Here is a 19,420-nt window from a genome sequence, read left to right as displayed (position 1 = left end):
AAAACATGTTTTTTGTTAAATTTTTGTACGTAAAAATCATTTTATTATTTATTATATTTATATAATTAATATATGTCAATTTATATAATTTATTAACGGGCCCTCACGGGGTTTTTGGGACGGGACTACCAACCCCCGCCACCGCCCCCGAAATTAAAACGGGGGTTAACCATGCCCCCGCCCCCTTCTCTGGTTTTTTTTTCAACAAATGTCCCCATACTGGACGGGGCCCTTACGGGATCGAGGTCCCACGAGATTTTTTGACATCCCTACTTATATCGGTCTGTTCATCGGTTTCTTACACATTATGTTGTCGGTTTTCGGTTATTTCGATTTCTGAGCCCAACACATCCCTAATTTAATGACTTGTGAAAGTGATACATATTGTTATATTGCCAGAATATTCTCATGGTCACCTTTTGACAAAATTTCAACAACACATAAGGCCTTGAGGTGTACTAACACCACACACCACTCACTGTGGTGGTGCGATGCACACCACACCGTTTGGTAAGCAGTAGTGGAGTGAGGTACTCTGTAGAAGAAGAATACCCCACTTCTTTTGTTTCTTTTTAATTTTTTTAACTTAATAAATATATACATTTTATTTATTATTTCACAAAACTTTCTACCAAATTTTATCACTATTCAAACCTCTATTTACCAAAATAAATCCACACAACGTTTCCACCAATCTCACTTCAAGATCCGCCCGAAACAAATCGTGTAGAAGTGGTTCGACGACAATGATTCAACATATTTTTGTGCTTATCAGTCGATTTACCAGCCACAACTAAATGTTCTTATATTTTCACCTGCACCTCAACCCCCAAACCCAACAATATCATTATCAAAATGTATCACAATATTACTCTATGCAACTTGTTGGTCCTACCTTATTTCACAAATTTTCCCCTCTCACAGAGTAAGTTTTGGAAGACAACCTCCTATTGAGTCGGAAATTGAGTTTCTATGGGAAACGCAACCCAACTCACCCGTGACCATTCGACTCGAAAGGAAAAGGAAAAGTGTCGACATTTCCGAGGATCACGAGCATGGAAATGTGCAAGCGAACGATTGTTTTTGGCTACACATTATAGAGCAGTTTCATAAATAAATGGGTCGTGGTGAGTACCGTTTAAAACACCAATATACAACCAAGTTTCGTGGTATGAACATGACGGTTAAAAAGTTCAATGGATGTATAACAACTTGAAATGTCAACAAAAAGCGGGGAAAATGATACAAATTTTTTCGAGACGGTCATAGAAATATTTAAGATCAACAATAAAAGGATGTCATTCAAATTTGTCGATATTTGGATGTTTTTATTCGGTTGCCAGAAATGGAAAGACAATTGTGGAAAACACGAAGAAGGTGGTTCAAAAAGAACAAAAATTACTAAGAAGAGTTGCACAATTTCATCGGATGCTCGTTTCGGGTTTGAGTTGAACCAAGATGATGAACTTGAACTTGAAGCGATAGTCGGTCCGATAGGTAGAGATAAGGCAAAAAAAAAGGTATCCGTCTAATGAATCGGGAGCCAACAAAGTTGATGACATACAAAAGATAGTTTTGAATTATATAACATGAATATTGAAGTTGTTTTCGAAAAGAGAAATCGACCAAGAAAGAAAAAGCGCAAGCAAAGTAACAAAAAACGTAAGAAAATAATCAAAAAATAACGTGTTGACTATGTTTCGGAAGACGAACTTGTCACTGTTTTAAGGGCAAGAGAGGAAAAAATATATCAAGTATAATTATTTTATATTGTTTTTTATTTAATTATCGTTTTTTATGTAATGTTATTTATTATTGAATTAATGAAATATTCATTTTTTGTTATATTAAATACTTACAAAAATATTAAATTATAATTTTATATATTTATTTAAAAAAAAGAGAGTGAGGCGTGGCTATTTCATATAGTCGTGAAAGAAAAATAACACGCCGATGACGATAAGGTGACATGGAAAAAGTGAGAGGTCTAGATGTTACATTAATTAACATTTAACTAAATTATAACTAAGATTGTATGTTTGACACGTTACAACTAATTTATTTTTCGAGTTTTTTTTTTTTTAAGTTGTCATAACTAGCTAGCTTATATTAGTGTTTGATAAAAAAAACTGATAAGCTAGATTTACAAATGTAAAATGACATAAATTGACATTTAGATATATAACTAAAAACCAGCTTTACATATAATTAAACACATATTTGGAATATTTTTGAAAAAGTTTCATAAACTTCTAAAAAACTATTTAAAAGTAGCTTATAAAAAACTAGTTTATAAGCTACAATAAGCTATTTTTATGGTTTTATACAAATTACAAGAATGTAATGCTCCAACTCTCAAGTATTAATTTTCAGCTTTATTCTTTCATATTGAAAAGTCTACTCGACGAGTTGGAGGCCCTGACTCGTCGAGTAGGAACACTTTTGGACTGCGAATTTAAGTGACTAACTCGGTGAGTCGGGGGACACGGCTCGACGAGTTGGAGCTGGAGGATGAAACCCTAATTTTCGAGGTTTTGCACCCTATTTAAAGGGTCATTAGCCTCTTTTACATCCCCTTGTGAGTCCAAAAACCCTAAATCGCCGTTTTCTTTCCATACTTGTGTGCTTTAAGCTTGGAAGGTGGATCTTGGTGAGAGGAGCTTGAAGATCAAGAAGTTTGAGGCAAGGAACATGTGTGGATCTGAAGTCTACCCCAGTTTAGCATCATTTGAAGGTATCAAGTCATTACCTTGATCTTCTTCTAGCTAGATCCTTCTATATTTGAGTTTTTTGGCCATTTTGGTATGTTGGTACTTCATTTCAAGTGATGAACCAAGATCTGAAGTTGCAACTTCAGATCTAGGCTCATCTTTGTCCTTACAATCATAAAGTCTCAGTCTTTAGCATGCTAGTGTATTTCCCTTACCTAGAATCTCTTCTTTAGCTTGATTTAAGTCATTATCACCTTGCATGTATGTAAAGTTTGCAACTTTACATAAGAAGTATGCCTTAGGAGCTCAGATCTACGTTATGGAGATTTGAAATGGCTTAAAAAGCATTTGAATGGAAAAAGGACTGAAGGGACTCGGCGAGTTACATGGTCAACTCGGCGAGTCAGATGAAGATTGTCGTGCAAGGGTTTCCGCATGGACTCGGCGAGTCAGTAAGAAGGCTCGGCGAGTCAGCTAGGGGTTTCCCGACTTTTGAACATCCATGAACTCGGCGAGTTGCAGGGAAACTCGACGAGTCGATGGAGGATTTCACGACTTCTCGAGTTCAGGAAGGACTCGACGAGTCGGTGAACTGCACTCGACGAGTCGGGTCAACATGGACTGTTGACCTTGACCATTGACTTGGACTTTGACCAAGGACTGACTAGTTGACTTCTGGGGCATTTTGGGAAATTGAAAATTTATGGATATAGTTCTATGGTGAATATAGGTGGTGGAGTTAGTGACGGTGATCCGAGAGTTTGAGCTTATCGCTTCAGCGTGACAGTTGTGAGGTGAGTTATCCTCACTATATCAATTGGGTCTAAGGCACCAATGCCGACCCTTTTTGGATTTATATATGGGTTTATTACACGTTATACTATATGATATATATATCTTGGTTATATGATGGTTGTTATGTTAGAGATTGGTTAAATTAGTATCCTGGTTACAGGATGGATGCTATGTTAGAGATCTATTGGATCGGTATCTGGTTATAAGATGGTTGCTATGTTAGTGATCGGTTAGATCGGTATCCTGGTTATAGGATGGTTGTCATGATTAGTGATCTGTTAGATCTGCATGCTTACTTGTTTATATGTATGTGCACATGTTTGTTGGTTTGGGGAAAGGGTTGAGGCAGGTCCTGCTGTGTGCAGCAGGCCAAGACACCTTAGGCGGACCGGGTAGATGGCAGGCTCGGGTCGGGCAAATCTAGTTAGGCCGAAGGCCCAGTGAGCTGTCCGGATTGGTTGAAGGCCCCGATGAGGGCGGTCCAAACGTGCCGAGGGCTCGGAGAGCGGTCCAGATAAACTGAGGACCAGGTGTCGGTCCCGTCAGACTGATGGCTCATTATGCATGTTGTTTGCTTATATGTTTATATGATATGGTTATATATGTATGGCGTTGGTATTTTTGGGGTAACTCACTAAGCCTTCGAGCTTACATTTATCGGTTATTGTTTCAGATACTTTTGATGATCGTGGGAAGACGAAGGCGTGATTGTACAACTCCTCATATCTCATGTTTTTATGACTTAATTTTGGGATACTCTGACATTATACTATTTTGGAAACATGTTTTGTAATAATCTTGGTTTTGAAAATGTTTTAAAAAGTTTAAATTTGGCATGATTTTTATGGATGTTACAAAGAAGCTAGTTTATTTGCGTCAAATAAGGTTTTAGACTAGCTTTCAAGAGCTTTTTTAAAATATTCTAAATATATCCATTATTAATTTAAAAAAAAAAACTTATTATTCTAAATGTCATTTTATATCTTCCAACTAGCTTTTCAACTATAGCCGGTATGTCAAATATAACCTAGATTTATTTCTGCAATTTCAATGTAATGGATGAAATGTTTTTTTGGACATCGATAAACCCTTGCTTAATTTGAATTCCCTTTTCAACATGGTGGAATTTTGGGGTCCAGAAGTGTCCATATTGGCAACAAATATTTTTTCGCAATTTATATTTCTTTTTAATTGTTGATAAATATTTTTATTTGGATATACACTACAATATGGTCCCTATGCACAATAAATTACCTACACCTTTTAAGTCGATCTCTTGGATTTCTTCACAACTCTACATAGTTTCTAAGACTGGAGGGTGTGGGTGAGAAACTCCCCTCGCTTTTTGTGGACCACAACATCTTTCTCTCACTTTTCTTTCCCTCACCTAAACCCAAAGAATGGGTGAGAAGCTTCTTCACTTTTTTTTTTAATATATTTCATACAAATATTATACTCATTTTATAGGGAATTAAAAACTATGAACTTTGATATATTTTGTATAATTTTTTAGTAGGTATATAATTTAATAAATAATAAAAAAGATAAAAAAATCAGCCAATAGAAAATGGGACAACCGGCTCCCCCATCTCCTTCCCTCACCACCTTTCCATCGGTCAAGGTGCGGTGTTCAGGTGAGAGGGAAAGCCTCCCGCACCCCTTCCCTCACCCACTCTGTCTCCGTCTGGACTAACATATAAATATCTTTGAAATGGTCTAGGGTTAAAAGTCCTTATGACCTTGGTGGACTTGTGAGCATCAAGCATTGGACACTAAAATTCTTTGTCAGAAAAGTTTACAACAGGAATCACCTTTGTTGATATCAAAGGAGATTGGAACTCTTTTTCTTTTGAATGGTGTGTTTGGATAAATAGTTTTTAGCTTATTGCGGTGGGAATAAGCAATAAGCAATAAGCATTTAAAGTGTTTGACAAATAAAACAGCTTATATGAGTAAAATGATCAATAAGCAATAAGCATTCCCCCCTTGCTTATTAAAATAAGCTTATTTAGCTTATTCCTACAGCAATAGACTGATTTTTAAAAACTCCTATCCAAACACTTAAATTTGCTTATTGCGGTGAGATTAAGCAATAAACAATAAGTAGCCTACTTTTTCCCTATCCAAACACCCCCTAAATTTAATTGGACTTCTTAAATGATCTAATAAACATTTTCAAAACAAAAACATTTGGATTATAATTTGTTAAGTAGAAAAGAGAAGAAAGTGACTAAGGAACATGTTAACCAATATTATCCATTTATAATTCTGTAGCTTGCAAATATAAATTAATTACTAATTGGGGTAATTTGCAAGAATACATGTTGTATGTGGTTGAGAAGTTTTGTCATAAATTATTGTGACAAATTTCACAAAAAATCAATAAGAACATTCTATTAGAAAAAACAAGCAACATTAGTTATTATCAATGCACATTTGTGATTTGGCGGTCATCTTTAAATATTGCAAAAGAATATAGTTAGGATGTGATATAAGAGGTCTTACGTGGTCATTTTAATTAGTGAAGAGCTCTTAAAGTAAAAATATATAAAAGCATTGCCTAAGGATTTAGTTGTTTAATTATAATTTTGTTCCAAAATTATAAATATTAAAATTGTTTTAACAATGCTTAATTACCCAAACTTATGGTCACATACACAAGTTCATAATCTCTCTCTCTCTCTCTCTCTCTCTCTCTCTCTCTCATCAATAGGAGAGTTCAACTCAAAACTCAAAACGGGTGTTAACTGTTAAGCTTTCAATTTATACTTAATAAAATAAATTGGATTAATAATAGATCTAATCTTCGATAAAATAGATTGGCTGGTTAGTTGGTGTATATCTAATTTCTAACTTTTGTTTGTAACAATGCTTGAGCTTTTTGCTTAGCCTTTTTTTTTAATTATAATTTTTTTTGTTAGACTTTCTAATATATTTTCACAAATAAAAATATAAATTCAGTTATGTAACAAATTATTTCTATTATCTGTCTCTAAATAAATATATATAAATTTTAGTGTACAACAGATATGACACATTTGCAACTATCACCCACCATCATTAAGAACATCTATAATATGATAGCTTTTTAGTATATTTTTTTTTATTAAAAAGTTTCAACCGAAAAGCTATTTGCATCTCTACAATAAAACTTTTTTTATTTGCTTATTTATGAATTTCTATATTATTTGCATCTCTACAATAAAACTGTTTTATTTGCTTATTTATGAATTTCTATATTATCTACAAGTTCCTTGGAAAAAGCTCATTCAATAGTGTTTTCAATTTTTAAAAACTGTTTTTGTTTGAAAAAACTCTCAAAAAGATAACAAAAAAATGGCATCTAAATTCTAAACACATGTTCCCATGTTCTTCAAATCCAATCTTCATTTCCAAAATCATATCGGTCTCTCATCAGCGGCGTAGCTACCTGTAACAAAGGTGGGTCCTAGGACCCACCTATTTTTTAGTTTTATATAGTAATTGTATTGAATAAATTTTAGGGAACATCTTTAAAAAAGGGTATGACATACCTTATATTATTTGACAAGATAAGTAAACAAATAAAAAAAGAAATGGTGGAAGGTTTATATTTAAATTTACATAACAAATGGTTAATATTTATCAAAACTTATCCCACACAGAGGATAAAAAAAAAGATGTAATTATTTGATGTTATAAAATGGATGGTGAATGATTATAATGAAACTTGAAAAGTAACACAACTCATCTCACATTGTTGTTTGTAAGAAATAATTATTGCAAATGTACTCTTTAATAAAAAGGAGATTTAATTGTGCAAAATTATGGTTTTTTTATATAAAAATCCAGTTTTAGGGGTCAAGTAAAGTGACTTTTAATCGTTCAACCCGACACGATTTGTCACATGCATTATTGACTTTTAGTTTTTTCGACTTTACTTAATTAGGAACCACGTGCTAGTCTCTTCTAGATTCGCCACTGTCTCTCATGGTGATAAAAATTAATGAACAAAATTGCGATCATCTTCATCTTCATGAAGACAAATAAATCAAGAACAAAATAGGAGTTAAAAGTAGGAAAACATTAGAGTCTAACAGATTTATCATGGGATTTTGTACTTAAAATTATGCATAAAATAAACATCCATAAATCACAAAACCTAATTTAAACACTTATCATAATAATTTAAATATTCTACAAACATAAGTAATAAAAGCACAAACATGCAGCCCCCTCTTTTGGAAGCATGAATAAAACCATAAGCATATTGTGTATTGAAGAACATTTATCATTAAAAAACTAATTTATTTGAAGTTAAATGACATCTATGTCTCTTTTCCAGTAACAGATTTCTAAAAAAAAAAGAATAGAATTATTCTGCAGCTGGTTTGTTGGTTCCATTCTTACAAGGTGGAGCTCCTTGGCTTTGACTTTTCAGATCATTACCAGCCACCAAAAAATATGCAGTATGCCTGCAAAACCATCAAAAGTGAGAAGGGCATTTTGGGAAGAAAAAAAAAGTATACTCAATGGTGATTAGTGAGCTCTCTTTACCTGAAGAAATTTAGCATTCTGGTTTTTGAATCATGATCAATGTCTGTAGTGTTATCTAATGCTTGTTGCATGTGGTGTAGCCACCTCTCTGCCGCCTTATGAGTCACCGGAAATGGGCGGTGCCGCCCTATCAGAGCAGGGTGGCCTGCACACAATCGTTTTTTTGAGTATTCAAGAACAAGAATGAAGATGAAAGTAGAAATATATGAAAATATGTTGCTATTTCTTTCATTTAGGTCTTGAAGATATGCTAAAGTATGGTTACCTTTCCTTTGAGAGTACAGAGGAGGTCCTCCCATTCTTTGCACAAAAAACTCGTATTGATTCTGAATGGCATCTTCCTTTTTTGAGTCAGCGAAAATAGACCTAAACCACTCTTCTTCATCATCATAAACCCTAGTCATTGCAGCATTTTAGGAATACAAATCAAGTCAATAAATAAGCAACATTACTCTAAATCCTTGAAACCCGCTTGGTTGTAAAATTATATGCATTTTGATACTAATCCAACACCAAGTATCTAAATTTAGTATCTTTCTTAGATAATTATACGTTTTATTCAGAGTTTCTCATAAGCAGTTAAGAAGTTTGCATAATTTCGGAGGTGGTAATCAGTAATGATCAGTTTGAGTGCAGAAGTCAAGCACTAATCTCAAACAATCAATATTCAAAAGTGTGGATTTGTATCCATTAATTTTCTCAAACACCCATTATTTGAATCAGCAAGGACCCCAAATAACGCATAAAACGATGATTATAGAAGCACAACTATGAATCTTCACGGATTTTACCGAAAACCCATCAAGTAAAACAATAATGATTCTCATACCCCCAAATAACAAAGTGGGGTTTGAAAAAGAATACCTTGTGTAGAAATCAGTGGAGAGATTGATGAAAGTCTGAAGCCCTAGCTTCTCAAAAAGATTAACCTCGTCAATGGAGAAGGCATCTTCCTGGTCAACGCCACTCCACTCTGAAGCTTTCTGTTGCAGACTCTGCATATCGATGCTCCCAAGTCTCAACTCAATGCGTGCAATGAAGAATTGAGGATGTTATGAATGGGAGATTGATTGTTCTTATAGGCTCGTGTGCGTCGCGTTGGGGAAACGCGAGATTATGGAGCCGATGTCTCCAACGAACTACACGCAGTAAATGGGGTTTTGAAGAATCTGTGGGCTGCTTCTTCTTTATTGGTCAATCATTTATTTATGCGATGAAATTACGTGTTTTTATCAAAATATAATACACTTTTTATCAACTATACAAGCATGAAACATATCTCAATTTGTTTATTATGAATCTAGACAAAAATTTAAAAACCACGAATAGCTTATGAAAATTTCTTAACACACATTATCCATGTGTTTTTTTTTCGATGTTTGGTTTGCGAATAACATCATATCAACAAGATTATCTTGTTAATCATTTTACATGTAATCATATACAAAAGTTCAATACATATCGATTGAAGGCAAACGGGCAACAAGCTGCGCCGCTAGCCTTTTCTGGATGGCAAAACCAATTTTTTTAAAAACAACATTTGTGGATCTAGGAGATATAACATTAGAATGCATGACCCGTTGGACTCTATTAAGGAGCTCCACCGCCTCTGGTGCGAGAAAACCAAATGTATCGAATGCAAAAGGAACAAACATTATATCAAACGATCAATCAGGGCCGGCCATATAATTTCATAGTAAGGACGACATGAGAAATTTTAATAGTGCCACGATAGTAGAATTAAAAAACTTCGAAACTTTTTGCACTGTGTATATACAAGTTAGGTGTTGTCGGTGCCACTACGAACATCATAAAAAAACCGCCCTTCGGTCCATGACTAGAAGGTACCGAACCTCGGCCAGGACCGAGAGGTCTCGCAGGAAGCCCAATTTTTCCCGGTTTTTTACTACGACTTCATTTTAAGCCCGTTTTTCATCATTTTAACGCGAGATTTTCACCCAAAACTTTATTTTAACATATAAGACCCCATATTTATTAATAAAACCACGTTTTTGGGGATAAATCTTATCCAAGAAGAGTGTGTGAAGTACAAGAGGTAGAGTATTGACTTTTCTTTAGTTTATGACACAAGCAACCACTCATACCCACTCCATGACCAACCCACACCCCTCCCTACCATCCCTAGTCATGTCAATGTCCTTTCTCATCATTTTCCAGCCATTCCCACGTTCTAAGAGTTGGAACACTCACCCTCATTTCCCACACTTCACTCATTTTCACTTATTCCACCAAAAGATCAAACCCCTTTTCTCTCAACTCTCCTCTCTCAAGTCCGAGAATTTCAAGCACTTTCCAAGACTTTTCTTCTTCATTTGGTAAGTATCATCATCTTCCTTGTGATTATTACACTTCCTTCTACTCCAATCATAGATTGCTTACACAAATTCCATCACATTGGTGTTAGATTCTCGAATCTTCAAGCAATCCTCTAAGTGTTCTTGAGTTGAACACTTCTCTTCTTCAACAATCATCCACTAAAATCACTCAAGGTGAGTTCATACCCCAATCTTTTCACTTTTTCTTAAGTTTTAAGGGGCGGAATACAAGTTAAAACAACAAGAACACAACTAAACTCTTCCAACAGCTTTCATCAGAAAAGTTGGACTCCATTCATGGACTGTTTTGGGCAACTTAAACATTTTAGTTTTCAAAACTGTACTAGGTGCAAATAGTTCAAGTTCTTAGATTTAAAATGACTACTTGCACACCTCCATATGATTTTTCTACAATTTATGGTGATTTTTACAAAACTACCTATCATTTCAATAACGAATCTGGACCAGTCTGTGATTATGGGCTTTTTCACACAAGTTGGAGGTCATTAAAAATCATAATAAAATTTATGAACAAACTAGACTCAATTTCCAAACTCCCAGAATTTACAGATTTTGATTTGGACCTTTGATAATTTTTCTATAAAGTTTCTAAGAACAACAATAGAAAATGTTAACAACACAAAAATGTTATCAATTTCATTCCACCTTTTAACTTGTTGAGCAAGGTGTATATCATTGTGTGATCATATGTTATTACATTATATGCCATTTTGACTTGGTAATTAGTCATGTATCAGTAGACAAATAGATTTTTACCTCCTCAAGAATGGTAAATTAGTTTAATGTTATAAACGAAGTTTACAACTATGGCATGCAAATATTAGATAAACTATGGAAGTATAGTTTATGTTGCTTTTTACATTATAAACGATTATGATAAACTATAATAGGTATAGTTTATGTTTCATTACATATCAAACTCTTTACCAAACGTTCTCAGTTCACGTAAATCTGCTAATGAATAAATTTGTGAGACATTCGCTTCGTGTTACATCCATGTAACAAAATCAAAAATCCTGTAAATTGTAACCAGAGTCTCTTATAGGGAAAATGTGATAGTTGTGTATAGATCTATATTGGGTCTGACAAACCCACACCTGAGCTGCATGTAACAGCTAGACCGGCAGGTCTGAGGTGACAAGTGTCATTTAACTTGCGACGCCTGAAGAACGTCGTATTACGAGGCCGTCTGAGTCATAGTATGGTTATAATAACTCACATGTGGTATTAACAAACATAAGATTTACGGGTTTTACTTTTAAATTTAACGAGTTTATGTTGATTTAAACTTGCACAAATTTCCTTAAATATGGTAAAATACTTGTACATTTCGGTCTTGACTTTTAAGATTACAATGCATTACGTAAGAAAATATGAGATTTTTCTTGAACAAACATTACTTTTACAAGGAAAGGATTTTAGTATCACCTTTAAAAGCTTATGAATTCACCAACCTTGTGTTGACATTTTTTCAAAACTACTTGTATTCTCAGGAAATCCATAAACAGGTAATCGAGAGCTTTTGAGGATGGGACGTTAAGACGTCAAACATTTCATTTTTGTCAACATAATGTAATTGATTTGGAAACATGTAAACTCATATATATAATGATGTAACTCTTTCAATTATATTTATGTTGGTTGTGTTTACTTTAATCACTATTACAATTGTTGTTATGATACTATACAAGAAGTTCTCCAACCCCGAACGTTTCCGCCATCCTTGGTTTGGAGGTGTGACGGTTTTTTTTTTTTTAGTTCTTTATGGGGTTGATTATAATGGAATTGGATGTAAACGATTTGTCCTTATGTTCGATGAATCCATATGATTTAGTGGAAGTGAAGAAATGGTAGTTAAAAATGTTTAAGTGTAGATGATGATACACACACCTACACTCAGAGGAGGAGCTTCTTTAGGGCTAGAAGAGGCCGTGACCCCCTTTGTTTTTTTATTATAAATAATTCATATCTATTAAATTTTATACATATTAGACTTAAAAATATAAAACTTAGGCTTTGACCGACCCAGTCATCCTATTTCTATACATATTATACTTCTCCTCCTCCTCCTCTCCCTCAAAAAAAAAAAAAAATTCAAGCTCCGTCACTACTTATACTCACTAAAACCCTACAATTCCATGCACATATGTAATATGTTTCTTTCAAGACTTCAAGCTCGCATATTATAAATGATGTTGTCTGAGTTTCTTAAAATAAAATTGTTAAGATTGCGTCATTGTGATTTAGGGAAGAGACAAAATAGAGAGAGGTTGCATGGACGTAGGTTTGAGAACAAGAAAAGTTATAATTATAACGAGGGTATAATTGTCGATAAATATAATTATTGCGGATGCATAAAAATGTATTTGTGGAAGTATCACCCCCATAGTAAAAAAAAGTCCACATTTTCGTAAATGATCCGGACACATATTCGTCGGTCTCACAAACCCAAGCGGGTTCCGACCGGGTTACCACGTAATACGAATACGTGTAACGAAGACCGTAGTGCACGATTATCCCTTCAAAATCCCTAATTTTGTCTTCCTCCCCCTTCGTTGCAAACCCTAAATCTGAAATCCAAACTACTCAGAAGAAAGCTTCTATATTATAATTCAGTTTGAACTATAGTGTTGCAAAAATTTACCTTTTTTTGGTTGCAGAGAGGAATTTATCTGTGGGTGTTCGAATGGTCCCGATTGATTCTTCAGGATTTCTGATGGTAGAAGAGAAGGAGCAGCAACACAACAAGAAACGAAGACGTCTTACATGGGATGTGGCAGCATCCCCAGCAGAACAACAAGAGGTTGGTTTTTGATACTCGCTTGATGCTGTTGGGAAACATTAGGGTTAGGGTTTCTTGGTTCACGGTGAGATTTTCTTTGTAGGCTGAAGTACGGCAGCGCCATATCTCGCCGCCCAAAAGAAAGGATGATCGTGAGGGACATTATACGTACAATCTTGGAGAGAATCTAACTCCAAGATGTGAGTTTTCTTTGTCCTTGAATTCCTTGCTATCGCTTCTTTGACCTCTTCATATCACATCAAATGACAATTTAATTTTTTTGTAACGATTTCATTCAGATAAAATACTGAGCAAGATGGGTGAAGGTTAGCTGTAAAGTGTCCGCTGTCTGCAAAATCTTATATTTTTATCACTCTTCTTTTGTGGGTATCAGCAAATTGCTAGTGCTGTAGGCACCTTTGGTCGAGTTTTGGAATGTTGGGATCGTGAAACCCGTGGATATGTAGCAATCAAGGTAGTCCGAAGCATAAGAAAATATCGTGATGCTGCAATGATTGAAGTTGATGTACTCGAACAACTTGCTAAGAATCATAAAGGAAGATCACAGTATGTTTCTTTCACCTTTGTATCAGTTCTTCATCATTCATGGATGTTATCATCTCTTCAATTATTTCTGCAGCTGTGTCCAGATCCTGAACTGGTTCGATTACCGCAATCATATATGCATAGTAAGTGTCTTGAATTCTTGATGACTTTGTTCTCCTGTTTTTGTCAATCATGCTACTTCTTTGTTGATAAGTTGCTTTAATATACGTGATGCTTGTTAGAATATGAATTTACAGAGGTTGATAACTAGCCTAAGTGAACATGAAACCTCCTTTGAATGCATTTTAATGGTGATCAGGTGTTTGAGAAGCTTGGACCAAGTTTATTTGATTTCTTAAAGAGAAATAAATACTGCCCATTCCCTGTGGATCTTGTTCGTGAAATTGGACGTCAGCTTTTGGAATCTGTAGCATGTGTGTAGATTATTCTTAATAGTCTTTTCTTGTCATAAAAAATAGGTGTAAGTAATAAGAATTCTCACAATCTTTTTTGGATAACATTCATTTGTTATGCATCATATATTGCAGATATGCATAGTTTAGGGTTGATCCATACTGACTTGAAGCCAGAGAATATCCTTCTTGTGTCTTCTGATTATTTAAAGCTTCCTGGATACAAGGTAAATGAATGACCTTTTTGAAGTTGGAGACATAATGCAACTGGCAGATTTGTTCTTTTTTTGATAATTTTATCTTGAAATGTTGCAGAGGACTTCACAAGGTGAAACACATTTCAGATGCTTGCCAAAGTCAAGTGAGATTAAGTTAATTGATTTTGGAAGTACTGCTTATGATAATCAAAAACATAGTTCCATTGTTTCTACAAGACACTACCGTGCACCTGAAGTTATTCTAGGTTAGTCTTCATAAACCCTAAATCCCTAATCCACACTCCTTAATCTTTAACCCTAATTAGTGAATTTATCAATATCACAGGTATTGGATGGAGCTACCCATGCGACATGTGGAGTATTGGCTGTATTCTTGTTGAATTATTCACGGTTTGTTTTCTTTTCTTGTTCATGTTTCTAGTAAGTTTAATACACTGATTTCCATATATCATTTCATCATGTACTTATACAAGATATGATGATGAAATCTTTCAGGGTGAAGCTTTGTTTCAGACTCATGAGAATTTAGAACACTTGGCAATGATGGAGAGGGTATTAGGCCCTTTACCAGAGCATATGGTTCAGAGAGCCAAGTAAGATCAAAGACCTATTTTGGTAAAAAAAAAAAAGTTCAAGATAATTATTAAAAATATGATTTTGTTCTTTGTACTGGTTATTGCAGCCAGGGTGCAGAAAAATACTTCAGAAGATCAAGATTAAAGTGGCCGGAAGGTGCGGTTTCTAGGGAGAGTATTAGAGCAGTGAGGAAGCTAGATCGCCTCAAGGTTTCCTTTTTTTTTTTTTTTTTTTAAATATTTAACAAAATGAAGTAAAGTATGAAATGATGTTTAATTTAATGTGATGTTATAATTATAATGCAGAATATGATATCAGGGTGTGTTTCATATGGAGGTTTGAGATCATGTATTGTTGATTTGTTGTATGGATTATTGAAGTTTGATCCTGAAGAACGTCTGACTGCTGAAGAAGCTCTTGATCATCCCTTCTTTAGGAACACTCATGCTTAACAGGTATTAAGTCAGTTATCTGATTTTGGGATGTTAAAGATTAAAAAACATACAAAAGATGTCATCTCATTAGTATTTTGGTTTATTTGGGATTTTGTTAAACCATATTTACAAAATATATTAGTTAAGATTCAACAAAATTTGAGAATCATTGTACTTCAAAATGGAGAGTTGGAAAGGCATCTATCTCTCTACATTTAGTTTATGTTGTTATGTTTTAATTATGAAGGGATTTTTATCTTAATGTTAACGAGGTTATGTTTTTTGTGTTTGTGACTTGTAAATTATTTACCCAAGTGAATAAGGTCGTAATAATATGATGATACTTGACACATAGTGAACTGTGTTTTTATGAACATATCCGGACGATTAACATTCTCATCTCTATTGGTGATTTTAGTGATGCCTGATTATTTCAGTGTATCTAGAATTTATGCAAGTGTTTGTGTCAGTGTCAGTGTCAGTCTGTTATGTAAATACAATTCTGGTTGTATGGAGTGTTGTTACATTTCTATCAAACAAGTTCCATCTAATTGGTGATGTTAGTTAGTGATAACTTTTGAAAACTGCCACCTTAAGTATTACATGCCATTTTTTAATGGTCCTAAGATCTCAAACAATTCAAAATACGAACATTAAATCTTCTCGTGTCTAAGAGTTTAAGTTTTGTGTTGTACGCGTATCTTTTAATATTATATGCAAATTCCAAGCTATATAGAGCGACTCGATTTCATAGGATAAAGGGAGTGAAGCCCTTTCGCCATTCTTTTCCATTTTTAGGGAGTGGTGCTGAAAAAAAATTTAAAAACATAACATTTAAATGTATTTGGTGTATCATGTGTGATTTGATTATGATCCTGGTGCGATTTGGTCTTGTATGTGATACTTTACTGAATGATCGAATGAGTACTTTACAAAGGAAGGAACATGACAAGTTTTAAATATGAGTATATAAGTTATGAATAAATGAACATCAACTCTATGATGCTTTACATGTGGATAATTAGTGTCTTTAGGATTTTGAGTATCACTTAGGTTATTCATTTTAGAGTCATCTAAAATAAACTTTAGGGTTTAAGGTTTAGTGCGTGACATATTGTGTCCACGCACAACCATTGTGCGAGAAAATGACTAGGGCAATTAAGGCTCGTTACAAGAAAAATGAATATTTGTAACGAAAAAAAAAACTACTTAGAAAAATGAGTATCCATAAATATGACCTTTACTTTTTAGTTTTTACTTCCATTTTCCCAAAAATACCTTCATTTTCTCACATATTTTTTAAACATCATTTTCCCATACAACACTTCTTGATTTCATAATAAACATCATACCAAATTTGATTTATCCAATGAGTATTACATAATCGGTGATAATAGAAAAATAACAAAAACAAAAATCATTCTTTCATAGTCCAACACAAAATGAGAAAAATTGCCACCATCAATAACTATGGATGGTGGATATATAAGTTATGGCCCCATCACCATCTATTTCCTCAACGTCTGCATGATGTACTCAGCATAAAGATCCCTACACCCAGGACAAAATCGTCATTTTCATCAACAATCAATCAATTACCATAATGCCATAAACAAATGATATACATATATTATATGTACATAATCAAATAGAAAGAGAGCTTACATTGAGTATTGAATGGCATCATGAGCAGTATCCGAAGGCAGAAACTCATCCACTGCAACCTCTTTGTTCTCATTTTTCTTGTCTTATATTCTTCGTCAAGAAAATCCATTACATCTTTTCAACCCAAACCAAATTTATGTTAACATATATACAAGAAATAGCAACATACTTATTATAATAGAATTCTTCTTTAATTAATTTCAATTATTTAAAAAAGGATACAGTCCTCAAAAAATCGGCGGATCTCAGCCAAACGATGAGGTGCCAGCTGGCTAATATCAGTGTAGTGACGATACTCTGGATCATCAGCACATACTGCAATAATCTTGTCATCTTTTTCTCCCTAAATTCCAAAAAAAAAAAATTGTTCATAAATTTCACCAAATAAAAATGAACAATAAATGATAATGATAATGATAGAGCACCTGATCGATCATAGGCATCAGTCCAATGGCCCTAGCTCTAAGAAAACATCCTGGAAGCACAGGCTCCTGCAATTACAAGTGTACCCAATTACTAACTTTCAAAGATATATATATTTCCTAATTATAAATCCACATAAATAGTTAAACACCATAATTAAATCCACTTAAATACCTGCATTAGGACAAGAACATCCATGGGGTCATTATCTTCACATAGGGTGCGAGGAATGAAGCCATAGTTATGAGGGTAGACAACAGATGAATATAAGATGCGATCAACCTTGATGAGCCCAGTTTTCTTATCAAGTTCATATTTCACTTTGCTTCCTTTTGTGATCTCAATAACCTGTTTACAGATCAACCCAATTCAATATGTAATTTTCATACAGATGAAGCGAAGTTTCATACAGATTGGGTACATTTAACAAGATTAACTTACCACATTGACAATTTGGGGAGCTCCGGGTCCTGTGTAGGCATGCAGGGTTTAGTAATCATAAATTGAGAAAAAAAAATTAAGTTAATAGAATCGATGAAATTAAGATACCAATCTCAAGATCATGCCATGGATGAGCAGCGACGGATCTCCTTGATAAGGAAGATAGGATCCTTTCGTTCAAACGAGGGGTACGCTTCTGTTCACTCATATCTGTATCATCCACTATTGTCAATATAAATTGGATACAGTATAATGATTATCGTATAAAACTATCAAATATCCCTTTTACTAATTTGAAAACTTAGAGAATCTGCATACTAATAACAAAGCAGCTACTGGTTGTGGGATCGAATGAACCCTAAAGTAAAGATTGGAGATCTTAAACATGGAAGATGATGCGATTTTGCATAAACGAACATCAAATAAACAGAAACAAAGTTCGTACCTTGATCGTAAGTTAGAAATGAAGAGGGGTTGAAATAGTCGCCGGAGTAGGGCAGGTTGAGGAGGAGAAACGGAAGGGGGGGGAATATATATAGAGAAAGAGGGGTTTGGTCGTTTGGATTTTGGAGTAGGAAGTCAAATGAACGTGGAGACAAGGTGGCATACATAGCGGGTTGGCAGGCCAGGTCAGGGTTGGCATAAAAAGTGTGTTGTGTTGTTCGTTCAAGACTTATATTGACGAGGTGCTTCTGACATTGTCAACGTGATAAAGGTTTTGTATGTCTTTCGTTGTTTGGTTTTCAACGAAAACATGTGTGAATTGTGATAACTATTTTGAAGAAATATTCTGAATTTATAGATTTTTTTAAATAAAAATATATATCATATAATGTCAAGTAAAATATAATTGTTTATATTTGTTTCGAGTTCATACGGTTTACAATCAAACAAATAAATAATAGTTAAAAAATAAAATAATTAATAACTAAAAGTAAAAATACATCTAAACATCAATACTCATTGAACTCAACAAAATATTGATCAAGTGACATCAATATTCATTGAACTCAAAAAAATGATTGGCATATAAGTCTCATTTATTGATCAAGCGACGGTGGCAAGGGACGAATTTGACGGAGATATAGATTGCTTAGATGATCAAGAAGTACATATTTTGAAGGAGTTTATTGTACTATGGCGTGCTTATGTTTTTATTATGTTAGAGAATCGAGTGTCTGATAACTAGTAATAACATTATTTTGATGACACATCACCAGTGGTCTTATAACATCAAATGGAAAAATGATCACCATGTTACATCTTGTTATAGCACCAATTTTTTTTCCAATTTATAATTTTTTTTTTATTTTTTTCAATTTTTTTAATTTAAATGAATATATTTTAAATATAACATAATAAATAAAACATAATGATTAAAAATTATAAATAACATAGAAAAAAATATTTTTTAAAAATTAAAAATAACATAGAAATTAAGTTACATATAATATCCAAATTCAAAAAAAATACAATGCTATATGTTAAAAAAAATATTTTCTTAAAAAACTAAACGCTATTCG

The 19,420-nt window shown here is 33.8% G+C and overlaps 3 protein-coding genes across 5 annotated transcripts; 1 reads left to right on the top strand and 2 right to left on the bottom strand.

The window, feature by feature from the left end:
- Nucleotides 1-7,634: 7,634 nt before the first annotated feature.
- Nucleotides 7,635-9,226, bottom strand: GLB3 (hemoglobin 3). The gene is made up of 4 exons (XM_079006846.1): nucleotides 8,907-9,226; nucleotides 8,308-8,438; nucleotides 8,043-8,187; nucleotides 7,635-7,960 (listed from the first exon to the last, which is right to left on the bottom strand). Exons 1-4 carry the CDS (start codon nucleotides 9,041-9,043, stop codon nucleotides 7,861-7,863), a joined length of 513 nt encoding a protein of 170 aa, XP_078862972.1. The 5' UTR covers nucleotides 9,044-9,226; the 3' UTR covers nucleotides 7,635-7,860.
- Nucleotides 9,227-12,800: 3,574 nt separating this feature from the next.
- Nucleotides 12,801-15,534, top strand: AME3 (Protein kinase superfamily protein). 3 transcript variants are annotated; one of them, XM_079004316.1, is made up of 12 exons: nucleotides 12,801-13,202; nucleotides 13,285-13,381; nucleotides 13,481-13,507; nucleotides 13,595-13,748; nucleotides 13,822-13,870; nucleotides 14,047-14,161; nucleotides 14,276-14,367; nucleotides 14,456-14,603; nucleotides 14,684-14,748; nucleotides 14,854-14,951; nucleotides 15,041-15,143; nucleotides 15,240-15,534. In XM_079004316.1, exons 1-12 carry the CDS (start codon nucleotides 13,086-13,088, stop codon nucleotides 15,384-15,386), a joined length of 1,212 nt encoding a protein of 403 aa, XP_078860442.1. In that variant the 5' UTR covers nucleotides 12,801-13,085; the 3' UTR covers nucleotides 15,387-15,534. The 3 variants fall into 3 exon arrangements, with proteins under 3 accessions (XP_078860442.1, XP_078860443.1, XP_078860444.1); XM_079004317.1 differs by lacking the exon at nucleotides 14,047-14,161 and having other exon boundaries at nucleotides 12,802-13,202; nucleotides 13,595-13,870; XM_079004318.1 differs by lacking the exon at nucleotides 14,047-14,161 and having other exon boundaries at nucleotides 13,178-13,202; nucleotides 13,481-13,748.
- A 1,166-nt stretch (nucleotides 15,535-16,700) lies between these two features.
- LOC145056620 (soluble inorganic pyrophosphatase PPA1-like) lies at nucleotides 16,701-18,555 on the bottom strand. The gene is made up of 8 exons (XM_079004319.1): nucleotides 18,343-18,555; nucleotides 18,006-18,107; nucleotides 17,898-17,926; nucleotides 17,631-17,804; nucleotides 17,459-17,524; nucleotides 17,256-17,376; nucleotides 17,034-17,115; nucleotides 16,701-16,919 (listed from the first exon to the last, which is right to left on the bottom strand). Exons 1-8 carry the CDS (start codon nucleotides 18,506-18,508, stop codon nucleotides 16,877-16,879), a joined length of 783 nt encoding a protein of 260 aa, XP_078860445.1. The 5' UTR covers nucleotides 18,509-18,555; the 3' UTR covers nucleotides 16,701-16,876.
- Nucleotides 18,556-19,420: the final 865 nt, after the last annotated feature.

Source organism: Lactuca serriola, chromosome 6 (assembly GCF_051521515.1).
Source record: "Lactuca serriola cultivar US96UC23 chromosome 6, Lser_US96UC23_V15, whole genome shotgun sequence".
Lineage (NCBI taxonomy): Eukaryota > Viridiplantae > Streptophyta > Magnoliopsida > Asterales > Asteraceae > Lactuca > Lactuca serriola.
Note: the sequence above shows the minus strand (reverse complement) of the source record. Positions and strands in the feature narration are given on the sequence as shown.